We start from the raw sequence: 16,737 nt of genomic DNA on the forward strand, positions 1-16,737 counted from the left end.
TTATGAATATATTAAAAATAAAAATGAAAAAAATATAAAAAAATTAGAAGCTAACGTTTTAAAAAATATTATTTCAAATAATATTTTAAAAAATAATAAAAATTACTAAAAATTATTAAAAAACTAATTTATCAAATAATCAAATAAGTTTTTCAATTAATAAAAAAATTACAAACTAATTAAAATATATTTCCGAATATAGCCTTAACATTCCATTAATGTAGTGTGTAGTCTATATAGAGCCGGATTTCTGCACGCTGTTTATTATTACTACCTATGACTTACTGGAGATGTGAAGTGTAGGAATTAGAATGTAGAAATTAATAATATAGCATTTAGTAGAGTTACTTTTTTGTTTCTAGTTTCTAGAAAATGAAAAGGTCTCATTTGGAAATTTCTTCAGTTTTGAACTTCTGATTTCAAAGCCGTGTTACCAGTTTTCCTTGACTAAAGGTTGATTAAAGTTTTCACACTATATACCCTTGTTTATGTACCAATCCAAAAAAGGTCAAAGTAGGAAATCGCCTACAATCAGAAATTAGTTTTACAAGATAATGATGTACAGTATGCTGCATGTTTGTGACACAATATCAAAAACACAAGAAATTTAGAAAAGGTATATCTAAATAGTAAATAAGAGCTTCGATTCAATTTTTTTTTATTTCGATTAAACATAAATAATGAAATAATGGAGGCATCATCTAATTTTTCAATTAACGTTTCCTATAATATTGTTCGTACAAAACTGTTTAATAGAATAATAACTTTATAATTTCCAAATGAAAGCAGAGACTACTCGTTTAAATATTAATTGAAAGCTTAATCTGTTATAAACTTATTCACATAAAAAAGGATATAATTCATCTCCATTATTTAATTAATTAAAAATATTTATTATATAATTAATATTTTCAATAATTTAAGAAATTAATAATATTAATCCAAAAAATTCCAACATATTCTTCTCCGTCTTTTTGAATGTATGGCTCATAGTGTTATAATGACATACGCATTAGCAGATCCCTCATGTCAACATATAGTTTTTTTATTGGCAATATAAAGTTGTATAAATAGAAGGTCAACTATAGCACAAGGTCTACATGTAGTAGTAAAGTATAGTATGTTTGAAGCTATATTTGTTACTTTTTTAATTTATATATAAAAATAACTATTAGAAATTTATAATTTTTAAATTATTATTTATTTTAGCTGTGTACATGTAAATTTTTTCTTAAATTTAATTTTGTTTGATTTTAATTTTAATTGTTAAAATGGATAGTTTTCCCTTAACAATTTTGAGTTTTTTTCCATATTGTAACTAATTAAAGAAAATAAAGTAAAATACAAAAAAAATCTGTAATGTACTTAGAAAATCTTTTTTTTTTAAAAAAAATTATGATTTCAACCAATACACTTTATAATTCCCAACACAATCTAGCAATACCCTGTATAGTGCTCATGTTATACTTTTTTTTATAATTATATAATTTATCGTATGAGTTGTTACTAAAATATATATTTGTTATTATACTTTGGCTAATTAATATGTGATATGAAATTAAATGACATGTGCTGTTTGGTGGTTGTAGGGGTGGAAACTGACAAACTTTTGTAGGGGTGGAAACTGACAAACTTTGACAAACCTGAGCCGGACATACATCATAATTACTAAGTCTGAATTTGATCTATTTACTTCTTATATACTTTTTTTAAGTCTTAGTCTAACCGGTTTAAAAGCTTAGTCTGACCTGAAAGTCTATTTACATGACCTATTCTATATAAGGGCTTTTAAACAAGTCAATAGGAATATTGGCTTAATTAGGCCAACAAGCCTAAAAGGTTAACTGGTTTTGTTCATTACCTAAATTATTCAATATTTTCTAAAAACTAATAATATTAAAGAAAAGAAAATCTCAATGAGCAATAAGCCATTATATTAGAAATGAACATGTGATCCTCTCCCAAAATTAAATAATTCAAATTTACTTTTTTTTTTCTATAAATGTATAATTATTAATAGTCAAATCCAAGCACAAAATGTGCAAAGAATTGTTGCATAAAACTTAATTACAAGTAGCACCATATACCAACGCCTATTAATATAAAACAAAGTATTGGTGAAAAAAGCAAGAATTAGCAGCAAATACTTACCCCACACAACCATTTAAAGATAAAAAAAATATAAAACCTTTTTCTTCCTCTTCACATTATATTTATGGCAAAGTCAATCTCCTCCATAAATGAGTGTTTCAATGGATTCCTCATTCAATTTAGATCGATATTCATCTATAACTCTACCTCCAACACTAAAAGTAACCTCAGATGCAATAGTTGAGACCGAGACAACTAATATATCACTTGTCATTGATAAAACTTTATATTTCAAACTACTACTCTTCCACCACTCCAAAGCACTAAAAGAAGAGTTATTGTTGTCAGGAATATAAATACCCTTTTAAGATAAACACCCAATTCTAATTTCATTGGAGGGATAACTTCTTTTGCATGCACAATATTCAGTAGTTCATTAAATTCAGTGGTGACCGAAGACTTGTTCACAGAGTTAGTAGAGGGTTGTTGTCATTTCTTCATTAGAAGATAATTCTGCAACACTCAAAGCAACAAATTCATTGTACAATAATTCCAAAGAAGACTGTACTTTGTTCATGTTCTTTTCAGCAACTTCTTCACACTTGAATATTTGAGGAAAGCAAATATGAAGAGTGCGCAATTTACACCTAGGATCTAAAACACTAGCTATGGCCATCAATAGATTGCATTCTCCCTAATATTTGTCAAACTTCCATTTCTCTCATAAAGAGATCATTTTCCCCAGCTACGATATCAAGCACTAGTTTGACCTTCCAAATTTCTGCAAGAAATAAATTGGATGTAGGATACTCACTCCCAAATATGACATGAGTGGCTAGATTAATCACAGATAAAAGCTTACAAACTTTGTTGACTTTCTCCCAATCCTCAGTTGAAGGAGCATAAGTATAATGTGCTTCTCTTTCTGCATAGGTTGAAAAGACAATCTTGAAGTTCAATGTAGTTGATAGCATTTGATATGTAGAATTTCACCTAAAAATGTAGAAATATTAGTACTTTGTCAAACAAGCAATAATAGTTAATAATTGTAGTAAAAATTTATTCACAATATAAAGAACTTTTATTACCTTGTAGGACAATCAATAATGAGCTTTCTTTCTTTCAAATGCTTTTGTTCAACAACGTCACAAAAAGTCTTCAATCTTAATCATTATGGTTGATGTACTTCACACTTTCACGAATTTTGTGAATGACGACCTCTTTGATCTTACTAAGACCATCTTGCACCAACAAATTTAATATGGGCACACATCATTTAACATGAAACAATTCACCATTAAGGACTAACTTTGTGTTCAGTGATAAATTATCCTTAATATTTTATTCTGTCTCATATATCCTTAAACAATCACTTTTAGTTATTTTACGACTTACTTTTTGAAAATCAGAATTTGCATATCGGAAAGACAACAACCAAACTTCATCTTCAACAATGCTAAAAGGCAGCTCATGTATCATAATAGCAATAGTAATGATTTTCCTCATTTTCTCATTAGAGTACCTACCACCAGGAATGAGGAAGGGGTTAACTGAAGCAGCAGGGGGGAAATGGAATGACTGGTTGTTTCTTTTGTTTTGTCATGTATAGCTTCTTTTGCATGCAATTAGTTGCATGCCTCCTAAGATGAGTTGTGCTGGATCCCTTCCCACCAGTGGATAATGGGCTCTTACAATACTTGCACACAACCTTCTTTTCACCTCCAGAAATTTCAATATCATTAAAGTCATTTCAAACGATTGACGTCTTTTGCCTCTTCTTCTTGATGACACACTCTTCTTCTCCTTGATTTTTAGAATCGTCATTGTCATCTATGTTAACTTTTTTCTTTACTAGAATTAACATCTCCAGGTTCTGTAGTGTTATTAAGAGGAACATTAGTAGCTGCAGTTGCTTTAGTACTCTCAAATTGGGAACCCATTTTGCATCAATTTCAGAAAATAAGCCTGCAATTTCAGAAAAAAAAATCATGAACAAGTTACACAACAACAAAATATAAGGCAAAAAATTAATAGGACAATACGCATGGAAATAAAATAAAAAGTATGGAGATAGAAGTTAGTCCAATGGAGATCATAGCAACATGTAAAATTCAAAGGAATCAGAACAATATTGATAGCCTTTTTTTATTGGTACAAATAGTGACAGATTTTAAAATAACAGTACATTAATAAAATTCAGAACAACTAGAAGATTATTTTTCAAAGGCAAAATAATATATGACTAAAAGTGGTATAGAATATAACATGTACCCAGTAAACCCACCATTCAAAGGCAAAATAATATATTAATAAAAGTGATATAGAATATAATATGTATCCAGTAACCCCACCATTCAAAGGAAAAATAATATATTAATGAAAGTGGTATAGAAAATAACATCCTGCAAAGTTCAAAAGCTACTATAAAATCCTAAACTTGAAACCAAAGCAGCAAGCATCATATATGCCCCGTCATTTGTTTTAATCAAGCAAAAGAATACATATTAATAATGAGAATTGAATTACAAAGACTTGTCAGCGCATATAACACAAACTGACACCAAAAACACTTATTCCAAGCAGCACCAAAAATATGCCTCATAAAACATATTCCAAGCTCCACCAAAAAGACAAAACCACATATAAAGCAATAACTAGCACAAGCCAATTAAAATATTCCACTCTAGTGAGCTTGTGGGACTTTCAATTTCTGATTAGAAGAAGCGTAAACGTCATGTAGTTTTATATATAAGTCAACCTATCATATTTTTTTAATGGGTCAGACCAGATCAGATATTTCGTCTGGCCTGTTCCCACCCCGGTGGGACTACGGAGGATAACATAAGAAAACCAAAGAATTGTAAAGCCAAAATGCGTTTCAAAGTCAAAAATGTCTGATTCTTGAATAAGTACTACAATGTTGAAAACTAAAAACTGCATGAAAACTCTCCAATTAATTCCGACCAGTTTGAATACAAGAAAATATGTTACTTTAATCGAGACAGAGATTTTAAATATATAAAATTTCATGTAAAAGTCGTCCAAAAACTGCATTTTTTTATAAAAAAAAATAATGTAAAAATTATTCATTTGTTGAAAAAAGTGTTTTAAATATATCAAATGCAATTTAATTTCCCTTCTCATGCTTTTGCATTTATTTCTCAACTATTTACCTTAAAAAAGATTTAAAAATTACAATTAATATATTAAAATGTATTATTTTTGCCTAAAACTATGGGTATCTTAATATCACATTTGATATCCAACTAACTTGCTTTAAGTTAGGTGAGGTTGTTTAAAGAAACAAAATTATTCCAAAATCTTATTCTCTCAATTCATTTACACACTTAATGATAACATTAAAATATTTACTTATGTATTAAATGCTTCTTACTTAATATCTCAAAAAATTTACTAACAAAACATATAATAAATATTTTCATTAATATATCTTATTTTCATTACCTGCATTTCAAATATTAGAAAAAAGAATTATACACTGTAAAAATAATTTTACACTTTCATTTAATTAAAGAATTACTCTTTATAATAAATTTATTAACTTTTATAAAATTATCTTGAAAGACTTATAATTAATAATATATTGATTGAATGAAAGTACAAAACTATTAATTAATTATGACCAATTTGAACATAGGAAAATATATTAAACTCTTCGAGTATCATTATTAATTAAAATCAATTTACAGTAAAAGAAAATAAAAATCATTATTCTATTTTAGGCGAGATATAAAATTTGTTAGATGATTAAGAAAGAAAAAAATAAAAAATAATATTACAAATTTGATCCCTTCTATTAATAAAACTAACCATTAACTTTTTTATATATAAAAAAAAATATTCTATTTTGAGAGAAAGCTAGATGGGATGTGTGGACTAGAATGGGAAAGGCATGTTGTATTGAATATTGAATAATTACATGAATGAACCTTTCCCTCTCTCTCTCTTCCTTATAGTATTTGGTTTTGGTCCTGAGCAGTTAGCAGGGCAATATTGACTCCTCAACAAAACGCGGAGAATCTGCAAAGCTTCTTTTCAAAACCTCTTCCCTTACATCTTCCGCCAAGTCAACATGATGTGGCTCAACAGGCGCAGGCACAACATTAATACTCTGCAACTACCTACAAAAGTAATTTAATTCCCATTATTATTATTCATATTCTTAATTTCTTATAGTACTTTTTAATATGGCACGGTGTGAAATGAAATATTCAAATGTTGTTTAGTACAACGAGACAGCGAAGGACTAGAAATATATTTCCTATATTTGATTATTGCGCGTGCTACACGTCCACCGTGTTCCCTAGCCACGTTGAATTCTAACTCCATTTTCATCACATATGTAACCAAACCAGAGGAGAAAAAAAATTAAAAATAATTGTCTTTAACTCTTGAAAACTTATATATATAGGTAGATAACAAAGTTGTTTAGGACACATACCAAACTCGCATTCTGTTTTCCGCTGCTTGTTTGTGCCTGCGTAGTTACAAAGTAAAAAGAGGTGAAAATCATTGCTTGCATTCATTGCATATATTAATGTAGCCTCATGATTCCATGAACATACATGTCTTTAATTAATTCTCATTGTTAATTAATTTATGAGTTGCATTAGCAGGGAGGACTAGGACAAAAGTTGTTGGCAGTCATCATGTCGAGCGCTTCGTTGAAGGAGATGAGGAACGGTGGTGAGGATTATAGCAATGGTCATGGTGGTGGTGGTGTGAGGGACTTGTATGGAGAGGATTGTGCCACTGAGGACCAGCTTATCACTCCATGGACTTTCTCTGTGGCCAGGTATCACTAGATGTCCAAAAAAAGACCACAAAAAACTTGTCCTTTTGTATTCATTTCCATGTTTGGATCTGTGTTTTCATTTGTCTTTATGATTTTGTTCATGTGGGAGTTTTAAGTTTTGGCCATGCTAGACTTGTTTTCTGATCATTTCCAATTTATTTTTTGGAGAAAAAAAAATCTTTTATTTCATGGCATTCTTGGATTTTATGTGGTTTAGTAGATCACCAGATAGTGGAGTTATTTGATGATGTAATGCTTTATGAGGCTATTCTATTGACTTGTTATGATGCGATCTGCATAAGGAGTGGTTTGTGTGTTGGAATGATATGTTTGAATTACTTGCTTAGAGTTTGTGTGGTAATCAAGCATTTTTGTGTTACAGTGGATGCAGTTTACTGAGAGATCCACGCTACAACAAAGGGCTGGCCTTTACCGAGGGAGAGAGAGATGCTCATTACTTGCGTGGCCTTTTGCCTCCAGCTATCTTCAATCAAGAACTTCAGGTTACATATTGTCCCGCTCAATTGCTTAATTACATAAGGACAAAACATAAACTCAAATTCTAAAGTGTTTATAGTGTTTTTCTCTAATTAGAATGAGATTTTCATCTTGATAATCTACACAATAAAAATTTGTATTAAATGTCAGCATATGTTATCAAGGTGGAACTCTTGGATTAGAGAACATAGCCAAAACATTTTAAATTTCATTTAAGTTTTATCCTTTTTATAACTGGTATGTTAGATGCAGTGTATTCAGGGGATTTTTGGCTAAATTCCCTTGTTATTTTGGTGTTCAGGAAAAGAGGTTGATGCACAATCTTCGCCAGTATGAGGTTCCTCTGCATAGGTACATGGCAATGATGGATCTTCAGGTACTGTACTTTCTCACTCACAATTTTCCCTTGTAAAGTGCATATACCATGTAGCAATCTCTTTTGAAAAAATGAATTTTGCTACTACATATAACCAAGAACTACTGCTATGGAGTTTCTCACTGTCTGTGACATTTCTCTATTGACAGGAGAGAAATGAAAGGCTGTTTTACAAGCTTCTGATCAATAATGTTGAGGAACTGCTTCCTGTTGTTTACACTCCAACGGTTGGAGAAGCATGCCAGAAATACGGAAGCATTTTTAGGCGTCCTCAGGGTCTATATATAAGTTTGAAGGAGAAGTAAGCCTTTTTCATAACACTGCTCTTTTTGTTTTTTCACTTAGCATTTGAGAAAATACTAAGAGTTTGAATTCTTCAGAGGCAAGATCCTTGAAGTACTGAAAAACTGGCCAGAAAAGAGTATTCAAGTTATTGTTGTGACTGATGGTGAGCGCATATTAGGACTTGGAGATCTTGGTTGCCAGGTAAAATATAGTGTTAGTCTCTTCAATCTGCATTACACACAAAGACAATTATAGTAACATAATGTTTCTAAAATTTTGTTAGGGAATGGGAATTCCTGTTGGGAAACTTTCTCTTTATACAGCTTTAGGAGGTGTCCGCCCGTCATCTGTAAGAACTACTAAATCCTGTTTTCTCTATTCCTTTTTCCCTTCCCTCCCTCATAGTTTATCAAATAATTAATTACTATCTGGATCTTCTATGATTCCAGTGCTTGCCAATAACCATTGATGTTGGCACAAACAATGAGAAGTTGCTGAATGATGAGTTCTACATTGGGCTTAAACAAAAGCGGGCAACTGGGCAGGTCTGATCATCCTTGGCACTCAGACATACAAATGAATGCACATTTGTTTTTGAAAATAATTTGAGTGTTATGTTTCTATTCTGTTAACATGATAATTGTTTGTTGTGGTTCAGGAATATGCAGAGCTTCTAGAGGAGTTCATGCACGCAGTTAAGCAGAACTATGGGGAGAAAGTTCTCATACAGGTTAAATATCAGATTCAATGTCTGCTGTGGCTTTGGTTTGCTTGAATTTATTGTTTTCCTAATTTTCTTGATTCTTTTTCAGTTTGAGGATTTCGCCAATCATAATGCATTTGATCTGCTGGAAAAATACAGCTCATCTCATCTTGTTTTTAATGATGATATACAGGTAGCGTGCTTGAAAGCTTTTTGGCTTGTGCACAGCTCCTTATTTTATTTCAGGTTGCTGATTCTGCCCTTCTTTGGTTTAATGTAGGGTACAGCATCTGTGGTATTAGCAGGATTGCTTGCATCCCTGAAATTAGTTGGTGGAACCTTAGTTGACCATACCTTCTTATTCCTGGGTGCTGGAGAGGTACGAGTCTGAGGGAGACTGGTTTGCATTTGCCATTAAGTCTAGATGTGCTATTACCTTATTCTTTGTTATGCTTTCATACCTTCTCTGTAGGCTTATATTCATTTTTCCTTTTAGTAATACATGATTTATGAGAATTCATGATATACATATGAAATGAAATTCTATCTGTTTTTTCTTTGGGAGGAATTTTCTTAATTTTATCTTTTGGTTGTTGAAGGCTGGAACTGGTATAGCTGAGCTGATAGCTCTTGAGATTTCAAAGCAGGTATAACTTGTTGTTTGTATGCTTTTTTATTGATAACATTCATTTTATGAAGTATCTAATTACTATTTCTTTGACCAGACTAAAGCTCCAGTGGAAGAGACCCGCAAGAAGATCTGGCTCGTGGACTCAAAGGTAAAAATGCCGGGCTGGTTCTATAGCTACTTTACCTTCTATAGTTTTTTCTTCCCTAACCTCCATAACAAACTTGTTCTGTTCCAGGGACTTATTGTTAGCTCTCGTTTGGAATCACTTCAGCAGTTCAAAAAGCCTTGGGCCCATGAGCATGAACCTGTTAAGAGTCTTCTGGATGCTGTCAAGGTAAAGAAAGTGTCTCAGATTTTGTCTTAGTTTCATAAAGTATTTAATATTTATTATCCTTGATTTTTGTACACAATATCTTACAATTCACTCCATCAGGCAATCAAGCCAACCGTTTTGATTGGATCATCTGGAGCAGGGAAGACATTTACTAAGGAGGTGGTTGAAACCATGGCATCCTTGAATGAGGTTCTCTCTTGCTTTCTCTAATAATACTTTTGCTACCTCATGAGAATTGAGAAGATCCTATCTCTAATATTTGTGATATTTCTTGGCATGTAGAAACCACTTATTCTTGCTCTCTCCAACCCAACTTCACAATCTGAGTGCACAGCTGAAGAAGCTTATACATGGAGCAAGGTAAATTTTCATTATATCATATTGCTTAAGCACAAGAAACATCATATTGCGAGGTAAATGTTAAGGCAGATAAACAATCAAAACTCCTATCTAATATCTACCACTCTATGTCTCTTCTATTTGCAGGGTAAAGCAATCTTTGCTAGTGGAAGCCCATTTGATCCTGTTGAATATGAAGGAAAACTTTTTGTTCCTGGACAGGTTTAATTTAATACTTTCTAAGCATTTTCTTATTCAACAGACTCACATTCCCAAAGTGTAGGCTGACCTTTTTTTTTTCCTACTATGCAATTCAGGCTAACAATGCTTACATATTTCCTGGTTTTGGCTTGGGTTTGATCATCTCTGGTGCAATTCGTGTGCGTGATGAGATGCTCTTGGCAGCCTGTGAGTACACGCAAAACTAGAGAGATTAGATTATTCGAGCATGATTATATATACTTCATGAAAGAATTGCTTGAATTGATATTAATGCTTGTTAGTTGTGAAGAAAGGAGAAACTTAGGAATAAATTGCGTGTGTAAAAAAATGTATAAGAAAAATATGATGAAAAAATTGCATGTCCATTTGATAAAACCCCAACACATACTTGTGATTTCTAAGGGTAACATATATGGATAGATTGCCTGACCCTTTCATCTTTGCAACAGCTGAAGCTTTGGCTGCACAAGTATCACAGGAAAACTATGATAAGGGACTGATTTACCCTCCATTCTCAAACATCAGAAAGATATCAGCCCACATTGCTGCTAAAGTCGCGGCTAAGGCATATGATCTTGGTGAGTTTCTTGAAAATGTGTTCATCTCACGCAACACTGGTTTAGTGATTTTGTTTTTTTTTTTACATCCATAATCCTGACTTCAATGTTTGGTGGACAGGTCTGGCTTCTCATCTGCCTCGACCTAAGGATCTTGTCAAATATGCAGAAAGTTGCATGTACAGCCCAGGCTACCGAAGCTACCGTTGAGTTTTTTGAATATTGTGAGGTCTACACCCTACAGTGATACACAATGAGATTCTTCTTAGGAGCAGATTTATTTTATTGCTTGTTAGCTTTGTTGTATAAGGCCAATATGAACTTTGAAAAGTTGCTTATTCTTTCAAGGTTTTTATTTGTATTAAGGAGGAATATTATTATTTATATTTAAATTCCAATTTATTCTGAACGAAATATGATTTTTGTAGTAGCCTGAGCTTGTCATTGGAGACCGTTTGCATCGAATATCCCATAACTGCGGTAGGAAGAAAACAGATTTATAATAAAATGTGACGGAAAAAAAGCAAAAGAGAATTTCTAATGGTTCATTGTCCCTTTCTCTCTCTGAAAAAATATGACATACAATGCAAAGAGAATTTCTAATGGTTTTCTTTTGATCTAAGCAAAAGAGAATTAACTAAAATATATTTCAAGTAAATTTAATATATTCATAAAAATTTGGCATCTGTTGATCTAAACCAAGAGTTTGAATTTTGAAGTTTCTGGTTCCAAAATCCAAGTAAACAAAAAAAGCAGATTCAATTAAAACATATGGGATAAAAGTTTCACACAATCATAAATGATCATGTATAATAAAATTATTAATTTCTATGATAATCACTTAAAACATCCAATGTAAAACTTGCCTTTTTACCAAACATGGATAATAATCAGTTAAAAAAATCATGTAAAGGTAAATTTTAATTAATCGTGTAAAAATATTTGGAACAGCAGTAGTTTAGGCAGACCAAAAAAATATTGGCTCCACTCATGTTAGTCAAGTCCATTTACTGAAGATCTAAAACAATATATATATATATATATATATATATATATATATATATATATATATATATATATATATATATATAATGGTTTAGTTAATTCATACATTACATGATTCCCCCAAACCAATTTTAGCTTGCGGTGTAGGCAGACCAGACCAAAAAAACTCTAACAAAACAGGCATGCAGCTCTTTTTAGCGAAATATTCATCTAACTGTAAACAGCACAGCTTTAAGAGTTTGCAAAAATTCCCATCTAAAATTATCTTCAGGTGTGACTTTATTTCTTCCAAGCTGGTGCAGACATATATTTACTAATATACGTATATCAACAAGCACACTGCTACAAGAAAGTTGCATTATACATAACCATGCAGTGTTACTAGAACATGCCTTCACTAAGCTTTGGATAGATGACTGCATACATATCAAACTAAAGGTTTTGGCGTATTTCTTCTGCAAGTTGACAGCTCCGAATCCCCCAGAAAGAGCTGGGTTTCAGTTGTTTGTTCCTGGCTGTAAAAAGCCATCCAATTTGTTTTTTACATGTTGCACAAGTTGCGATTGTCCATGCATACCTGCCAAAAGTAGCAATTGGCAAATAAGCTTCTCAGATCTCAGTTCTCATTAAACAACCAAATATCTAAGTGCTTTTATAAGATGTAGATAAGATTTGCTTATTTTATTAAATAAACGCTTATTTCAACAAATAAGTTTAAACAAACCAGCCCATTATGTAGCATTCACAGCACAAATCTCAAAAAAAAAAAAAAAAAACATGAGTTGCAATGTAGGTCCACATTATGGGGCACTGGCTCATCCTTCCATTTTTATAGCTGGGGTATAGCATAGACGTTAAACAATACTTGACTCAGGAACTAAAACATAAACTAACAGCACTTTCACCTCCTTTCTTCTCCCAAAACCTAGATAACAGGTGGAGAATGTCTCTGAAAAATGAGAGGACAAGCCCAACATCACAATGGAAAATAGAATCCAGCCATACCACATTTCGATGGCAGCAAACTAAGTGAGAAAAGAAATGTAAATGTACATGGGTCATCACCATTACATGAAAACTCTAAAGAAAAATAAATAACTTGATATCTTCAATTGTTCATAGCATCACAGAATTTGGAAATGGACTGACACTTACCCGGGAAACCAACTGTGATCTGCTACTGCTGATCCAGTGAGAGCTAAACCATTTGCCTTGTATAGAGTCATTATCTCATGCACATAACCACCTGAATTCACATATGCACTAAGAGGACCCTCACTTGACATGATCAACATATCACTTCTTTTTGCAATTATAGTCTGCAAATTTTAAGGTAAAAAAAGAGGAAGAAACAGTATTTTCTGCATTTGATGAAAGTTGAAACAGAATTGTACAATCCCAAATTGCCTCTATATTTATTCACAAGCAATAAGAAGTGCAAAACTGTGGGGCTTTGGTTAGACAATGATTACCTCACAGCTTTTACACCGGATAAGATCAATGCTCTCTAGTAATTCAATTTCCCTACGCAGCCTATATGCAATGCTATCAATATCCAAAAATTCCTGCCTTGTAGACTCAGACACAGGTATTTTACTGGCTATGTGAAATGATAAAACGTCAGGCTTCTTAATGAGACTATCCATGTCAGGCATCCCAACCATTCTCTTCCACATATCTACAGATTATCAACACAACCAATAGTCATTATTCTAAGAATAGTATTTATTTCACAATAAATAGCCAAAATTCAGAGACACTTTTTTTAAAAATTTGAATTGTTTATACAATAATAAAGTTTTCATTAAAAAAAAGTAAATGAAGACTTGTATTATCTAAATTTCAGTCAATTACAAATATAATAATAATGATAAATAAATGGACAAAAGCATAGATCAATAAAGTATTGTACATTGCAAAACCATTTCTGAAATACCCCTGCAGTTGTCCCAATGCTTGCTGATTTAGTCCTACGAGTTGCAATATCCCGGTGAATTCGAATCTAAAGGCGAATGCATGTCCACACCACATTCATTTTCATAGAAAAATTAAAACAGAATTCCAAGCATGAATAAACCACAAAGAGTTAACCTACCACACCAATGGTATAAGGAATATCATCTTGAGTTAAAGCTCTCTCAACAGCAGCCACCAAACGAGGTTCAATAACTCTAAGGGGAAGAGTAGCCCCAGGAAAGAGTACAACTCCTGAATATTGCAATGATTAGTTAAACTCATAAGTTATAAATTACAAAATGAATCTAAGAAGGATAAGAAGGCAAGCCATATGACAAAACAACAATTCACCACCTTCTAAGCAAGGAGGAAATCATTTCTCAAGAATATATTCCACAGAAGTTTCATACAATAAAGGGAAAATATGAAACTGTCAAAAACACCCTGAGACAGTGCAGCTGGATGAAAAGGCTCAGTGAAGCCCAAATCCCATCCAGTCCAGGCACATAAGCAACTCTAAAATGGCACAAAGACTAGAATGAAACCTATTCTGAAATTGAAAACCCTGTTTCTCAAAGAGGGTAGAATGCAAATATGGTCCTGAAGATACAATGCCTAATTGTCTACACATTTTCCATCCTGTAAGAGGAGTTTCCCAAAATTGTTCACTATTACTTCATTGTTTGTCTCATCCACAAACAAACCATCACCCAAGAAAGCAGAAGCTATAATACATTTTGGATATCGTAGAATTATCCAAAATCACATTGAAATACCAGCTAACAAGCTAAAATGATTCTAGGTCAATGTTCGCATGTTTGGTAAGTAAAGTAGCTTTTGTGCTGAATAAAAAAAATATATTAAGTTTTAGTACTAAAACAAATCACTTTACCTTGGGGGGGTGTTTGGTAGCCAAAAAGTTTTTACTTTCTCAGGAATCCTACATTGGAAAACTATGATTCTCACGTTTGGTATGTAGTTAATAAAAAAAAGATTCCCAGGAAACTATGATTCTCAGGAATCAATTTAAGCCCACTTTCCCCAAAAACATTCCCAAGGGGGGTTGGGAAACCAAGTTTCCTGAGTGGAGAAAAAGTTTTAATTACACAAAACGTCTATATTATTCTTTTTTACAATTACTAATTAGAATCTGCAAGGACTGTTGTTTATCCAAAAGGTTCGGTCTCCACTATTGTTGCACTGTGTTTATGGTATATTTTAATTTTTATATTTCTACACTTTCAGGTGTTTTCTCCTTGTTAAGCATTGCGTAATATAGGTCACTTGTGTTTTTTTTTTTTTTTTATTGTCATACCAATTTTGACTATAGCAGTTAATCATTGCCTTCCATAATGTGATTCTATGAATACAAAGCAAAAAAAAAAAAAAAATCATCAAAGTTGTTGAGGAGATGATTCAATCATTATGATGCATTTTTGCATTTTTTTAATGAATGGTATATTTGTAAAAAATTCTTATATATCCAGGAAAGTTATAATGTAACCAAACGTGTGAATTTTTATTTCCTAGGAAATATATTAAGACCAAGCAAACGTATTTTACACATTCTTAAGAATCATGATTCCCAGTAATTGAGTTTCTTACGAATCATGATTCCAGGTTATGTAAAAATTTACGGGCTACCAAATGCCCCCCAAAATTAAAATGACAGAAAATCAATTTTACAAGCATTCACCCAAACACACATGTAAATACCTCGGAGACAAAAGAGTGGAAGGTTCAATATGGCTCCACCGTCCAAGAAAGCAATCCTGTGGCGCGTGTCTTCGACATCTACGAGCAAACAACGAAGCAATAGCAACGCGTTGTTGCAGGAAAAGGCGTACATACATAACATAACAGAGAAATATTATAATAGAAAATGCGTACCACCGAGATAGGTGTGCGAAGGCGCAATATAGGTATCGAAATTGAATTCGGCGGATGAGGGAGGAGGAGGAGAAGTATCCGAATTGTATTGCGAAGGGAAAAGCGCATACTCCTCGTCGGGTTCGTCGTCGGTGTCGTCTTCGTCGGAGTGATCGACTTCTTCGACTTCGAGGTCCTCGAGATCGAGCTGGCGAATGACCTGGATTTGCAATCTCTCCCTCTCCATAAGCCTCTCTCTTCCTCGTCATCCATTTTTCACTGCTAGGCTAGGGTTTTGTCTGCTGTTGGAAGTTTTTAGAGGAAGAAGATTGTGCCCCAGGTTGGCCCTGCACCGCATCAGAAGGGAACTACTACTGGTAGTTATAGTTTATTCCTCACTTCAACTTACACTCTGTTTGGTTGCAAGTCCTCAAAATTAGACGCGCGTTATTATGACGCAATATTAACCAGCTTCTACGTTTTTTGGTCTTCAAATATTGTTTGACCTAAGAAATCATTCCAATTTAAATGTAAAATCAATAAATTTCTTAGTAATAAATTACGTTCTGCCTCCATCTTGATTAACCAGCTTCTACGTTTTTTGGGGGCATTTGACACACCCATAAACGGTGGTTTCATCAGTCTATTCTCACAAGATTAATTATTACTGTTCTATTTTTAGTTTAATTACTATACATTCCTATTATAAATTTATAATCATTACAAATTTATAATCATTAAGATTTGAGTGATATTAAATTCGATAATTTTAAATAAAATTTCAAGTTTCTTGTCAACACGATAATAAAAAAAAGCATTAACAAGTAATTAAAAGTATATATAAATTAGAACTTGGAAAAAAATACTCAAAAAGATGACCTAAAGAGAATTAGTCCAATTTGATCTAGGACAAGCTTGTAAATTATTGATTTAAACATTATTTAGTTTATTTTTTCTTTTAAACATAATATACATTTATGTAAAGTTTACTTTCACCATTTAGTTTGTCAAATTATATCAAATTCAAGTTAGACAACATTATTTTCAATATTTGA

The 16,737-nt window shown here is 32.4% G+C and overlaps 2 protein-coding genes across 6 annotated transcripts; one reads left to right on the plus strand and one right to left on the minus strand.

Moving 5' to 3' along the window:
- Positions 1 to 6,001: 6,001 nt before the first annotated feature.
- On the plus strand, positions 6,002 to 11,266 carry LOC100801564 (NADP-dependent malic enzyme). 5 transcript variants are annotated; one of them, XM_041016361.1, is made up of 20 exons: positions 6,002 to 6,241; positions 6,729 to 6,907; positions 7,290 to 7,410; positions 7,707 to 7,781; positions 7,931 to 8,082; positions 8,162 to 8,267; positions 8,350 to 8,415; positions 8,516 to 8,611; positions 8,725 to 8,796; positions 8,879 to 8,962; positions 9,050 to 9,148; positions 9,369 to 9,416; positions 9,495 to 9,548; positions 9,636 to 9,734; positions 9,834 to 9,923; positions 10,017 to 10,094; positions 10,221 to 10,295; positions 10,391 to 10,481; positions 10,745 to 10,873; positions 10,974 to 11,266. In XM_041016361.1, exons 1-20 carry the CDS (start codon positions 6,185 to 6,187, stop codon positions 11,060 to 11,062), a joined length of 1,860 nt encoding a protein of 619 aa, XP_040872295.1. In that variant the 5' UTR covers positions 6,002 to 6,184; the 3' UTR covers positions 11,063 to 11,266. The 5 variants fall into 5 exon arrangements, with proteins under 5 accessions (XP_040872295.1, XP_006581458.1, XP_003526504.2 ...); XM_003526456.5 differs by having other exon boundaries at positions 6,043 to 6,241; positions 6,726 to 6,907; XM_006581395.4 differs by having other exon boundaries at positions 9,495 to 9,734.
- An 829-nt stretch (positions 11,267 to 12,095) lies between these two features.
- On the minus strand, positions 12,096 to 16,154 carry LOC100779778 (protein cereblon). The gene is made up of 7 exons (XM_041016081.1): positions 15,704 to 16,154; positions 15,530 to 15,607; positions 13,953 to 14,065; positions 13,770 to 13,859; positions 13,330 to 13,542; positions 13,013 to 13,176; positions 12,096 to 12,434 (listed from the first exon to the last, which is right to left on the minus strand). Exons 1-7 carry the CDS (start codon positions 15,927 to 15,929, stop codon positions 12,290 to 12,292), a joined length of 1,029 nt encoding a protein of 342 aa, XP_040872015.1. The 5' UTR covers positions 15,930 to 16,154; the 3' UTR covers positions 12,096 to 12,289.
- Between the last annotated feature and the right edge of the window lie 583 nt (positions 16,155 to 16,737).

Source organism: Glycine max, chromosome 6, assembly GCF_000004515.6.
Source record: "Glycine max cultivar Williams 82 chromosome 6, Glycine_max_v4.0, whole genome shotgun sequence".
In the NCBI taxonomy this organism is placed as follows: domain Eukaryota; kingdom Viridiplantae; phylum Streptophyta; class Magnoliopsida; order Fabales; family Fabaceae; genus Glycine; species Glycine max.

What these genes read in the sequence shown, in the direction of transcription:
- LOC100801564 (XM_006581394.4), top strand. Translation starts at nt 6,185, where the DNA reads ATGATGTGGCTCAACAGGCGCAGGCACAACATTAATACTCTGCAACTA. An exon ending in CTCTTGAGATTTCAAAGCAG is followed by an intron (nt 9,417 to 9,494) that starts GTATAACTTGTT and finishes TTCTTTGACCAG; the next exon opens with ACTAAAGCTCCAGTGGAAGA. An exon ending in AAGCTTATACATGGAGCAAG is followed by an intron (nt 10,095 to 10,220) that starts GTAAATTTTCAT and finishes TTCTATTTGCAG; the next exon opens with GGTAAAGCAATCTTTGCTAG.
- LOC100779778 (XM_041016081.1), bottom strand. Translation starts at nt 15,929, where the DNA reads ATGGAGAGGGAGAGATTGCAAATCCAGGTCATTCGCCAGCTCGATCTC. An exon ending in TTCAGAAATGGTTTTGCAAT is followed by an intron (nt 13,543 to 13,769) that starts GTACAATACTTT and finishes TTGTGTTGATAA; the next exon opens with TCTGTAGATATGTGGAAGAG. An exon ending in GATCACAGTTGGTTTCCCGG is followed by an intron (nt 12,435 to 13,012) that starts GTAAGTGTCAGT and finishes TACTTTTGGCAG; the next exon opens with GTATGCATGGACAATCGCAA.